The 14,007-nt window shown below is 39.3% G+C and overlaps 1 protein-coding gene across 1 annotated transcript in view; it reads right to left on the bottom strand.

Moving 5' to 3' along the window:
- The window catches only part of LOC145875774 (uncharacterized), a 100,732-nt gene extending 90,204 nt beyond the window's left edge, over positions 1-10,528 (bottom strand). Inside the window, exon 1 of the mRNA XM_082971588.1 lies at positions 10,520-10,528. Within this exon, the coding sequence (XP_082827714.1) occupies positions 10,520-10,528 (9 nt within the window). The remainder of the gene's footprint in view (positions 1-10,519) is intronic.
- Between the last annotated feature and the right edge of the window lie 3,479 nt (positions 10,529-14,007).

Below are 14,007 nucleotides of genomic sequence, written 5' to 3'. Positions count from 1 at the left end.
CCCACGTGTAACTCTGTTGTTTTTTTGTCGCACTGCTTTGCTTTATCTTGGCCAGGTCACAGTTGTAAATGAGAACTTGTTCTCAACTGGCCTACCTGGTTAAATAAATAAATAAAATCTTAACTTTATTGACAACACCCAAATGGATACTGTCATTAACGCAGTTCTTCAATAATTACACATAATTCTTAATGCTTTAGCAAGCATTATATTAAACAGGACATTCAAATATCCTTACAATTATAATCCAAAGTAGTGTGAAATGAACTCATCATCAACCTGGAAATGGAGGTTACTCCCCTGAGTTTTCCCCGTTCACATTCAGAATACATTGTGAAAAACTAAAATCTTTGCTCACCATTTTTGCTCCAGGCGGATATAGTACATCCATAACTATCGGTTTCCTCATTAGCAGGGAGGAGTTTCTGCAATCAAATATTGGAGACCAAAAGTCGTCTGGCACACTGCTTAGAGTTTCAACAACATGAATAACTTATTTCTAGCCTACAATCTTAGATGTTACTACTAATGTGAAAATAAGACAAAATATGAATGTTCTTGCTCATTTTAAGACAATTGTTAAATCATGTTAACATTCATTACAGACGTCAATTGTTGTATAACATCATGGCTCCGCTGTTGGCATCACCTTTTACAGTGGATTTCTGCTGTTGTGGGCCTTTAAATCATCTGTCTGACTTTGTTGTTCACACAGGAGAGATACCTCACTATCTTGGATCCTCTGGGGAGCCTCAACAACCTCATGATGCTGACGAGGCAGAGAAGAGTCTCTCCAGATCAGAACTCCTCAAGAAACACCTGCAGAGATCCACAGGGAAGAGAACTCACTGCTGCTCTGACTGTGGGAAGAGATTCACCTCATCAGGCATTAAAATTCATCAGATAATTCACACAGGGGAGAAACCTTATAGCTGTACTCAATGTGGGAAGAGTTTTGTTCAATCTGGCCAGCTGACATTACACCAAAGAACACACACAGGAGAGAAATCTTATATCTGTGATCAGTGTGGGAAGCGTTTTGGTCGATCTGGAGGTTTGACAGTGCACCAGAGAACACACACAGGAGAGAAACCTTATAGCTGTGATCAATGTGGGAAGAGTTTTAGTAGGTCTGGCTCTCTGACAGTGCACCAGAGAATACACACAGGAGAGAAACCTTTTAGCTGTAATCAATGTGGGAAGAGTTTTGGTCGATCTGGAGAGCTGACAGTACACAAGAGAACACAGACAGGAGAGAAATCTTATAGCTGTGACCAGAGATAATCTGATAAAAGACCTCTGATCAAATATCAGAAAATACATGAAGGAGTTGTTAAATGATATCAATATATTTTAATGATGTCACAATGTAGAACCCTAAACGTTTGTCCCCTGTTCTATTGATTTCAACATGATATGGATATTAGCCTCAGGGGGAAAATCCAGGCTCCGAATTGGAGGATTACTATTTATGTGATTTAACAAAAAGTGACTAACAAAAAAAGAGCTGTGTTACATTTACAGCATTGGTGACCCACTTGAATCAAAATGTAGCGAGCTGTTTTCTACAAATTGTCCTCTAACCAGGGATGTACACATTATTCCCAGATTCCGTGTGGTTTTGGAGCTGTTAGTTTTAACAGGACGTGCAACCTCATCTCCCTCCTCTCGCGCAATTGATTTCAACATGATATCGATGAGTTATGACATCGATGAGTTATGACAAGTAAGTGTTCCTTTGTTTAGCGACCCCTAAATTTAAATGTATCATTCCAAAATGTAGCTGACTGTCTTCTGCAGGTTGTCCTCTAACCAGTGAGGTAAAAGATATCTCCCATTTCCATGTGTTTTTTTAGTTGTGTTAGTTTCAACAGCACGTACAACCTGATTTCCCCCCTAATCGATATCAGTGATTTATTGCTACTTGTCAAAACAACAGTGTTTCTGGTGCTTGTGCAGTTTATAAGGTGCTTGTTTAAAAAAATTACAAGTAATATGATTATTGTGGCAGATGTTTGTGTATATAGCACATGTTATGTTTAGGTTTTCAATTCATCCCAAACTGTTTCTGCATATTGGTTATTGATTTGGACACGTTAAAACTGTGTTTTGACATTGGGGCTATTTCATATTTTCATTTCATGTAACATTTAGTAATCATAATTATTTGTGCAACCAACTGACAATTTTTTGGTACAATTATATTGACATTGCTGCCCTGCTTTTAGAATATCAGGGTTCATTCTCAGATGTGCCAACCCAAATGTACTAGAGCATGACATTGGGGACTGGGCCCCGATCCAACAACATGCCTATCTAGTGAACCCTGAGAAGAGAGAGAAGCTCCGCAGTGAGGTGGAAAGTTACTACGGATATTGCAGGAGTTTCCTCTTGAAATCAGACATGTCCGTGGTGAGGACAACTTGGTTGCTGATTGTCTCAAGGGTGGGCAGTCAAAAAGATTTGTGTTTTGCGTTTAGCCAGTGTGTTACCATGGATCACATATTATTTGTATGTTTTTGAAACTGCACTGTTGGTTAGGGGCTCGTAAGTCAGCATTTCACTGTTAGGTCTGTTGTATTCGGCGCAGTACAATTTGATTTGAGTTTTGTTATACGGCATGTTTTTCCGTATTTGAGATGATTTTTGTTTGGGCTCGTTCCAAGGGGACGAGAGTTCTAGAAGCTAGTGAGTTTTAGGAAGACGAGAGTTCTAGGAAGACGAGAGTTCTAGAAGCTAGTGAGTTTTAGGAAGACGAGTGTTCTAGAAGCTAGTGAGTTTTAGGAAGACGAGTGTTCTAGAAGCTAGTGAGTTTTAGGAAGACGAGAGTTCTAGAAGCTAGTGAGTTTTAGGATTCTATAGACAGAAAAAGGAGAAAAAAATAGTACTATTGTATATTATTATTTAGAAATACGTGTTTTTTTCTTGTTTTTAATTGTTGAAAGCCAGTAGACACCATGTTTATATTGGTGAAGGTGAAGCATTGTAGTTGATTATGTGAAATGGAAGTTGTTTTCTTTTGGTGGTGAGCAAACTTTTCTCAGATACTGTTGCCCTCTTACATTCTGCATAGAAATTATCCCCAGCATCCTATCTGAATGTTTGGCTGTTCCTTTTCAGTTGAAAGATGGTGCAACAACAATAGAAACCAGAAAACGTATGTTTGTTTCCTTGTATTTTCTTCTACCAGATCTATTGTGTTATATTCTCCTACATTCAATTCACATTTCCACAAACTTCAGAGTGTTTCCTCTCAAATGAAACCAAGAAAATGCATATCCTTGCTACTGGGCCTGAGCTACAGACAGTTAGATTTGGGTATGTCTTTAGGCGGAAATTAAGAGAAGTGGGGGGGTAGCCCTAACGGGTTTAAGACTCATTTCCACAGTCACACAATGCTATTCCCAAACATACCTAATCAATTAGTTGTTTTTCAACAATATTTTAACCTGCAGGAATATTTCCACATTTCTATCTAATGGTTAGTTCCTAGGATAATGCAACTCATACATTTACATCTTTCAATACTTCTAAAATGGTGTCCAGGTTTAAAAAAATTACAGGTGCACCATACTATACCATAAATGGTCTTAACTAGTAAACACAGATTCTAGTTTTCATCCAGTTCATAGATAGCTGACAGCCTCAGAGCCTACTGACTGGGCCCTGTTTACACCTCCACACAGGAATACACACTCTTTTCTAAAAACTCCACTTTGCCTGTTTCGCTCACCTCTTTCTTAAAACTACATTTGAGATGTGGTATCCACTCGGCTGGCTGCCTCTCAGAACAAAGGTGGGTCCATTTGCCCCGTTCCCGCAGTGTGGTCTCCCTGAGATCCCTCGTGCATCATTTACCCAGGTCACCAGGAGCGGTCACCAAGTCAAGATTCACATCCCCAAATGTGGTTGTTATTTTCTTTAATATCAATTGAGGAGAGACAAACTTATCACAAGTCAGAGTTATTCTTAAACTAAATCTTTATTCACTTATAAGGGAGCAGGTCAATATAACGTACACATATAAAGTGAATCAATTGAGTGCCCTACAATAATGATGGCTGGTGGACCCAGGGGACAAAAGTACAAAGGTCTTTTATAGCCCTTTCAACCTACATGACCAACAACAGATGTATAGAACGGGTCACAAGGTTAAGATTTGTATGAAAGATACTTATAATTCTCAGCAGACAGTATCTGCTGTAAAAACAGTACTCTTTGTGTAGAGACCAGGGTCTGGCCCTGAGGTCATCTCTCCCTGGTACCATATAGAACAGAAACATTAACTCATGCTCTGGAATGCAGTCTCTAGGTTTTATCACCCAAAAGACATTGTAAATCTCCTGTCAGTGTTTTCTCCCAGAGGCCCATCCTCAGTAGAACACAGACACAATAGTTATAAGAACCCTCTATTCTGTTGCATAAAACAACCATTTGATGCAATAAAAGTATTATAACATAATCATGTAGTTTTGCTCACAGTGTCCACTGGAAGTTGACTAGTAACAAGAACTGGGACCTAAAAGACACCCACCATGAGACCCACTAAATCTGCCCAAGAAGAGACAAACAAAAGAAAAACCCACAAGGTGGAGCAACTAAAGGTGTTGACTGGAGCACTCAATTTATTAGGATTGTTAATAAAACGTATTATAGACGTCCATGTGTATAAGCTGCAAGTACATTGAAATTAAATAGTTTTCTTTTCAACTAAAAACAAACTTATATTGTACGTCGGGCATAGTCTTAGTTTCAATTACATTTTGCTAGGTGGGATATCCCCAATGTCACAGTTTTAACGTGTCCAAATCAATAGTCCAAATGCAGAAACAGTTTGTGATAAATTGAAAACGATATCGATGAGTGATGACAAATAAGTGTTGTGTTCCTTTGTTTTTTAGTTATGTTAGTTTCAACATCACGTACAACCTGATTTCCCCCCTAATCGTTATCATTGATTTATTGCTACTTGTCAAAACAACAGCGTTTTTGGCACAACTAAAAAAAACACATGGAAATGGGAGATATATTTTTCCTCACTGATTAGAGGACAACCTGCAGAAGACAGTCAGCTACATTTTGGAGTGATGCATTTAAATGTAGGGGTCACTAAACAAAGGAACACAACACTTATTTGTCATAACTCATCGATATCATGCTAAAATCATCAACCTGGTAAAATGAACAGCTCAAAAAGCACACGGAATCTGGGAATAATGTGTACATCCCAGGTTAGAGGACAATTTGTAGAAAACAGCTAGCTACATTTTGAAGTGATGCATTTTGATTCAAGTGGGTCACCAACATGGTAAGTACTCTTTCAATTCAGAGCCTGGATTTTTCCCAAGGCTAATATCCATATCACGCTGAAATCAATTGAATGGGGCAAACGTTTAGGGTTCTAAATTGTGAAATTCCAAAAAATACTCCTACTACAATGTTAAAAACATTGACATTTTTTCATTGATATCATGAAACAATTCCTTCATGTATTTTCTGATGTTTGATCAGAGATCTTTTATCAGAGTATCTCTTCCAACATAGATCACAGCTATAAAGTTTCTCTCCTGTGTGTGTTCTCTGGTGTCGAGTCAGAGAGCCAGATGTAGTAAAACTCTTCCCACATTGATTACAGCAAGGTTTCTCTCCTGTGTGTGTTCTCTGGTGTATTGATAGATAGCCAGATGTAGAAAAACTCTTCCCACATTGATTACAGCAAGGTTTCTCTCCTGTGTGTGTTCTCTGGTGTATTGATAGATAGCCAGATGTAGAAAAACTCTTCCCACATTGATTACAGCAAGGTTTCTCTCCTGTGTGTGTTCTCTGGTGTATTGATAGATAGCTAGATGTAGTAAAACTCTTCCCACATTGATTACAGCAAGGATTCTCTCCTGTGTGTGTTCTCTGGTGTTCAGTCAGAGAGCCAGATGTAGTAAAACTCTTACCACATTGACCACAGATAAAAGGTTTCTCTCCAGTGTGTGTTCTCTGGTGTGATATCAGGTTGCTTGACTGAGTAAAACTCTTCCCACATTGACCACAGCTATAAGGTTTCTCTCCTGTGTGTGTTCTCTGGTGTGATATCAGGTTGCTTGACTGAGTAAAACTCTTCCCACATTGACCACAGCTATAAGGTTTCTCTCCTGTGTGTGTTCTCTGGTGTGATTTCAGTTTGCCTGACTCAGTAAAACTCTTCCCACATTGACCACAGCTATAAGGTTTCTCTCCTGTGTGTGTTCTTTGGTGTACAATAAGATTGCTAGATGAATTATAACTCTTCCCACATTGATCACAGCTATAAGATTTCTCTCCTGTGTGTGTTCTTTGGTGTACAATAAGATGGCTAGATTTACCAAAACTCTTCCCACATTGATCACAGCCGTAAGGTTTCTCTCCTGTGTGTGTTCTCTGATGAATTTGAATGCCTGTTGATGAGGTGAATCTCTTCCCACAGTCAGAGCAGCAGTGAGTTCTCTTCCCTGTGGGTCTCTGCAGGTGTTTCTTGAGGTGTTCTGATCTGGAGAGACTCTTCTCTGCCTCTTCAGCATCAAGAGGTTGTTGAGGCTCCCCAGAGGATCCACGATAGTCACGTCTCTCTCCTGTGTGAACAACAAAGTCAGACAGATGATTAAAGGCCCACAACAGCAGAAATCCACTGTAAAAGGTGATGCCAACAGCGTTGCCATGATGTTGTACAACAATTGACGTCTGTAATGAATGTTAAAATTACTTGACAATTGTCTTAAAATGAGCAAGAACAGTCATATTTGTCTTGTTTTCACATTAGTAGTAACATCGATGATTGTAGGCTAGAGATAAGTTATTCATGTTGTTGAAACTCTTAAGCACTGTGCCAGATGACTAATTGGTCTCCAATGTAGGGCCCTTTCTGTGTTTCCTAAAATTGTGGCATGAGGGCGATGCACATGCAATTTGATTGTAGAAACTCCTCCCTGCTAATGAGGAAACCGATAGTTATGGATGTACTATATCTGATTAGAGCAAAGATTTTAGTTTTTCACAATGTATTCTGAATGTGAATGGGGGAGACTCAGGGGAGTAACCTCCATTTCCAGGTTGCTAATGAGTTCATTTCACACTACTTTGGATTAGAATTGTAAGGCTCGCTTGAATGTCCTGCTTAATATAATGTTTGCTACAGTATTAAGAACAGCGTTATCCATTTGGGTGTTGTTAACCTGTTGGGGATAGGGGGCAGTATTTGCACGGCCGGATAAAAAACGTACCCAATTTAATCTGATTATTACTCCTGCCCAGAAACTAGAACATGCATATAATTATTAGCTTTGGATAGAAAACACTCCAAAGTTTCCAAAACTGTTTGAATGGTGTCTGTGAGTATAACAGAACTCATTTGGCAGGCCAAAACCTGAGAAGATTTCAAACAGGAAGCGCTCTCTCTGACCATTTCATGGCCTTCTTTGATCATCTCTAACCAAAACAGGGGATCTCTGGCATGACGTGACATTTTCTAACGCTCCCATAGGCTCTCAGAAGGCGCCAGAAATTTGAATCTTGGCTTTGGAGCCCCAGGCTGAAACACATTAGCGCCTTCAGTAAGTGGTCGATCTGAGAACAATGAGAATGGAGGGGCGTGCACGGGCCAACTCCATTTTTACTTTCTCTCTCTTTGAGCGTATACAGGGTTTCCCGGTCAGAATATTATCGCTTTTTTACGAGAAAAATCGCATAAAAATTGATTTTAAACAGCGGTTGACATGCTTCGAAGTACGGTAATGGAATATTTAGAATTTTTTTGTCACGAAACGCGTCGGGCGCGTGACCCTTATTTACCTTTCAGATAGTGTCTTGAACGCACGAACAAAACGCCGCTATTTGGATATAACTATGGATTATTTTGAACCAAACCAACATTTGTTATTGAAGAAGAAGTCCTGGGAGTGCATTCTGACGAAGAACAGCAAAGGTAATAACATTTTTCTTATAGTAAATCTGACTTTGGTGAGTGCTAAACTTGCTGGGTGTCAAAATAGCTAGCCTGTGATGGCCGGGCTATGTACTCAGAATATTGCAAAATGTGCTTTCACCGAAAAGCTATTTTAAAATCGGACATAGCGAGTGCATAGAGGAGTTCTGTATCTATAATTATTAAAATAATTATGTTTTTTGTGAACGTTTATCGTGAGTAATTTAGTAAATTCACCGGAAGTTTGCGGGGGTTATGCTAGTTCTGAACGTCACATGCTAATGTAAAAAGCTGGTTTTTGATATATAAATATGAACTTGATTGAACAAAACATGCATGTATTGTATAACATAATGTCCTAGGGGTGTCATCTGATGAAGATCATCAAAGGTTAGTGCTGCATTTAGCTGTGGTTTGGGTTTATGTGACATTATATGCTAGCTTGAAAAATGGGTGTCTGATTATTTCTGGCTGGGTACTCTGCTGACATAATCTAATGTTAGTCCATAGAGGTTAACTGACTTGTATAGTTAAATAAAGGTTACATTTAAATACATTTAAAAAATAGAGTTTCATGACAAACCATTTTTTACAAATCCGGCAAGGCACCAATTTTGAGAAGGGTTTAAAACAAAGGTTTCAAACCAATTCATGAATGTAATTGAATCTAGGTATGTCTTGCCTTTAATGTAATGACATGAAAAACGATTGGCTGAATATTATACAAACGACTTATCAACAGCTCTAATAATTTGCCTCCAAAGGAAATCTACACTGGCAGTTATATAATATACTATATAGCCTAGAAACCTGGTTAAACTATCATTATGACATCATGGATGAATTCTAGAATATACTATATAGCCTAGAAACCTGGTTAAACTATCATTGTGACATCATGGATGAATTCTAGAATATACTATATAGCCTAGAAACCTGGTTAAACTATCATTATGACATCATGGATGAATTCCAGAATATACTATATAGCCTAGAAACCTGGTTAAACTATCATTATGACATCATGGATGAATTCTAGAATATACTATATATCCTAGAAACCTGGTTAAACTATCATTATGACATCATGGATGAATTCTATAATATACTATATAGCCTAGAAACCTGGTTAAACTATCATTATGACATCATGGATGAATTCTAGAATATACTATATAGCCTAGAAACCTGGTTAAACTATCATTATGACATCATGGATGAATTCTAGAATATACTATATATCCTAGAAACCTGGTTAAACTATCATTATGACATCATGGATGAATTCTAGAATATACTATATAGCCTAGAAACCTGGTTAAACTATCATTATGACATCATGGATGAATTCTAGAATATACTATATAGCCTAGAAACCTGGTTAAACTATCATTATGACATCATGGATGAATTCTAGAATATACTATATATCCTAGAAACCTGGTTAAACTATCATTATGACATCCTGGATGAATAAATTTGAGTGGTTACACTCCTCCTTCCCCCATCCCTCAGCTGTTTACCAAACCAAGCCTCTGGGCAGCCATTTTGTTACTGTTGAAATAACCCACACAACCCATCAATCTGCAGTTCATACAATAACAAAGCTGTCATTCCACCACTGTTTTGGTTATAAGATGATTATGGGGTTGGAGAAATGTAACTACTCTCAAATTCATAGACTGACCTATGGATGCAAGGACTGACCATCCATGATATCAACATTATAGTTTTAACTATGTTGAGGCTATACAGTGTTGGTTTACATTTCTAAACATTGGAGTAAAAAAAAGCTTATTTGGGGTTCTGATGGGGTACAACAGTTGAACTAAGCTCATGAGGCATGTGTTATATTCTTCAACAATCAATGGCTATAAATTAATAATTTAAAAGTCACAATATGGATGTAGCTATTGCATATTTCCGCTTTAACACCACACATCAGTTCAACAACTGCAGAGTTTGTGCCTCTGTTTTTAAGACAGTACTTACTAGTGTTAATCAGGGAACGGTTTCTCAAAACCATCTTATGGCTAAGTTCACCGTTAGAACCATTGGACGCCTTAAGATGCGTTTGGGAAACCGGGCCCAGATGTCCAGTTTCCTCCTCTATCGATGTAACAGTCATCTCCCCCTCTTCCTCTTTCACTCCATAAACTGCATCCTCCTCTTCTTTTACTGTAACATCCTCCTCCTCTTTCACTCTGAACGCGTCTTTTTCTTCTTTCACAGTAACGGCCTCACCCTCTACTTCTTGTTTTACTGTGATGTCCTCTTCTTTAGCAGGAGAGTAGCTCAGTGAGCGCATGGTCGGAGATGTTAGCTAGCTAGGCTAATGCTAACTTAACCAGCCCGCTAGCTGAATAATAATAACAACACCGTAAATATGAAATTAAATCGGATAACTAACTAGACGACAGAAGTGGGTTTAAAACACAGTGGCTAATATACACTAACGCGTCTAAAGATCTTTATCGGTTCGGCTATTTTGTCTAGCAAGCTACCGTGGTGTCTGACGAACTGTTGCTTCTGTTGAAAGAAGAGTTCCGTCCACTACATTATACGTCACACCAACAGCATCGCGTTAAATCCCCAGACCGCCATCTGCTGACTGGAGTGGGTAACGCAGTTGAGTAAAATGTTTATTTTGTCAGACAAAATATTAAAGGGTAGGAATAAGGAACATCGCTGGTCCTAAAATATTCATTAGCCCCCCCCCCCCCCTAAATAAATCAATATCAGTCAATATATTTTTTCTGTGACTTTTTTTTTTTTCGTCAACCGTTCCATCGCATCTTAAACTTCTAGTCCCTGGGCAGGTTATTAAAAACAATTACAATATAGACAATCATTGAACAGTGAGCACACGCAGAGCAACATAGGACAAGCAAGACATAGCATAAAGACAGAGCAACATAGGACAAGCAAGACATAGCATACAGACAGAGTAACATAGATGTAGCATACAGACAGAGCAACATAGAACAAAAAGCAACAAGACAAAATCCATAAAAACAACAGTGTTTCCACACCTCACAAGCTCCAGACAACAGACAACATGGAAAGTGGGATTATGTTAGGGATTATGTTCACAAGTCTGATTGACCTTTAGCCATGTCTTCATGCAATTTGTGAAAGTGTGATATGTGGTGCAGTTATGTGTGTCTGATGGCAGTGTATTCCAGACATGGGACGCTCTCACAGAGAAAGCAGATTTACTAAAGGTGCTTTTCCTTAAGGGAACTATACAGTCACCTCTCGTGGCAGACCTTGTGGATCTGCTGCCATAGGTTTGGGTTTTCTGTTTAACAAAAATACTGAGTGGAGGGGGAGCCAGGCCATTTAGGATCTTGAATACAAGACATGCGTCGGTGTATTGCACAAGATCTTCCCAACTCAGGAGCTCATGCTTTCTGAGGATGTAACAGGTATGATTTCATCCATCTCAAGGCATCGGGGGAAAAGTTGAACTTGGACAATTTTGTGATGAGAATCTCATGGTTAACAGTATCGAAAGCCTTCCTTAGGTCCAGAAACACAGCCCCGACAACGCCCCCTTTGTCCATCTTGGACTTCACATTTTCCAGAAGAAAGAAGTTAAAGCAGAAGAAAGCAGTTATGTTATAAATACAAGTTTAATCTGTACTTCAATGCACATCTGTTGTGCATTATAAAAACAGAGGAAGAAAGAGGAGGTGGTGAGAGAGGTGTAAAAGACAGAAAGGGAAAGAGGTAAGCACATAGGAGCAGGGAAGGCAGCACATGATTAATGAATCACAGTGCTACATAAATATTCTCTCAGTTCATCACAATTACATAATAGTGTCTCTCGTCGGCCCAAAGGTTCTTAAAAGCAGGTGAGGTGGTGATGATGGGACTGGGGGTTGGCATCCTCTCACATCAAAACATATCTGCAGACGAGAGACAGATGGAGAGAGAGAGCATGTTTAAACCTTGTGTTTTTATTTTTTTATTCTAACATTGTTAGTCATCAATCAGGAGGTGAAATGCACAACTGACCTGGGATCATTAACTCTGAGACTACTGCATCTCTGTCTGTATTTCAATGTAAAGCATCTCTTTAATAATACTTCGTGTATAATATAAACTGACCTGGGATCATTAACTCTGGGACTACTGCATCTCTGTCTGTATTTCAATGTAAAGCATCTCTTTAATAATACTTCCTGTATAATATAAACTGACCTGGGATCATTAACTCTGGGACTACTGCATCTCTATCTGTATTTCAATGTAAAGCATCTCTTTAATAATACTTCCTGTATAATATAAACTGACCTTGGATCATTAACTCTGGGACTACTGCATCTCTATCTGTATTTCAATGTAAAGCATCTCTTTAATAATACTTCCTGTTGACCTGACCAGGTGACTTCTCACCTCTGATCTTGCTGTGCCCTCTATGTAGCCAGTTCAGATGCAGGAGGGGTTCGTCGACACAGCTGATATAACCTAGAGGATTTAGGGAGAAGAGGAGAGAGGGATGAAGTGAAGGAGAGAGACTGTTATTGAGAAAATAAGGTAGTTAAAGCGACAGTGTTCAACAGGAATCTCTGTGTGGCCTCACCTGGTGTCCACACCACACTAAGTGGCTGCAGAGTACTTTATGCTGAAAAACATGAACGGACCAACAAGGACAAACAATACAGCGTAGTTATAGAAATAATGAAGTGTCTTACTATTCTCCATGGTTGGCCCTCTTGCCTATTCTTTGAAGGTGGAAGGAGCCACAGTTATACACCTGAACCTGCTTACTGCACAACACAATCCATCCATCAGATTGATACGTGAGTGTGTAGGTGTGGGTTATAAGGGTGTCTAATTGTTCTACATTTTTTCAATATGGGTGATTTAAAATAGCCTGTTTTGTTTTTGCACAGATATCACACCCTTACCTAAACAGCACCCTCACCTGAGAAGTAGAAATCAAAGGGAGAGAAACTGTGAATTGAATAACTGCAGTTGACATAGCTCAGTAAATAGAAGAATACTCTTATTGCAATGTGAATGGCTCTTAAAAGAGCCTTTGGTTGTGCATAGTGACGTCTATGGTGTTGCCAGGGAACAGCACCCTCTTTGAAGAAGTAGGAGGTGAAGATCTCCTGCACACGGATTGCCTCTCTTGCTGCGTTGTTGGACCCCATCCTTGAAACATCCTGCAGAGCAGCAGACTCCTCCTCTGGCACACGGCGGCGAGCTGCAGATCCCCTCCTGGTCCTCGTGTCCATCCTCATGAAGTTACGCAGGACACAGGTAGCCTTCACACACCTGAATTCCTCCAGGAGGCAGTCCCAGATGACCCTGGTCACCCAGCCTTGCAGTGCCCTACACGGTAACTGTAGGCAATCGTTTTGAAGGAATCTCCAGTTACAAGGTATCTGTAGGAATATGGAAGACAATGTAATTACTAGACTGTTACATCACCAGGTCATTGTGGATTACTAAAGTATAATATCCCTGATAACAAATCATGATAACATTGGATTGATAGATGCATGGGCACACATATGTACATGTGTAGCATGTGACAATAACAGAATCATATCAAGGATGGCATCACAAATGAATACATAAATACCACTTGAAGCTTGATAATGAGTTTGAATCATTTGAATCAGCTGTGCAGTGTGAAGTCAAAAACCAAAATGTGCCCCTCTTTGAGTCCCCAGGACTGAGAACCACTGCTCTTCATTGGGACCTCTTCATATGTAGACTGGCTTTCATAGAGCTCTTTATCTGAGGACAGAAAACCTCACAAGAAACAGACTTCATTATAGTCAAATTACACCACACGGAATATTATGTTACTATTATCTCCGTCCTCACTTCTAGGGACAGGAACTACACAAAAGTACCTGCCCTATCCAGAATAGCCTCCTCTCTCACTGACAGTTGGGGCTGCTATCCTTTCACCCTCCTCCATGGCTGTTAGCTAGCTACCTACAAATGCATGTGGAGTTTGTTTTTTACAGTGATAAATAGATAGCTGGTCAGATGTGAAGGAGGAGGTTGATCATCAGGAGTCAGATGTGAAGGAG

This window comes from Salmo salar, unplaced genomic scaffold (assembly GCF_965601325.2).
Source record: "Salmo salar unplaced genomic scaffold, fSalSal1 ptg000335l, whole genome shotgun sequence".
NCBI classification, from domain to species: Eukaryota; Metazoa; Chordata; class Actinopteri; order Salmoniformes; family Salmonidae; genus Salmo; species Salmo salar.
Note: the sequence above shows the minus strand (reverse complement) of the source record. Positions and strands in the feature narration are given on the sequence as shown.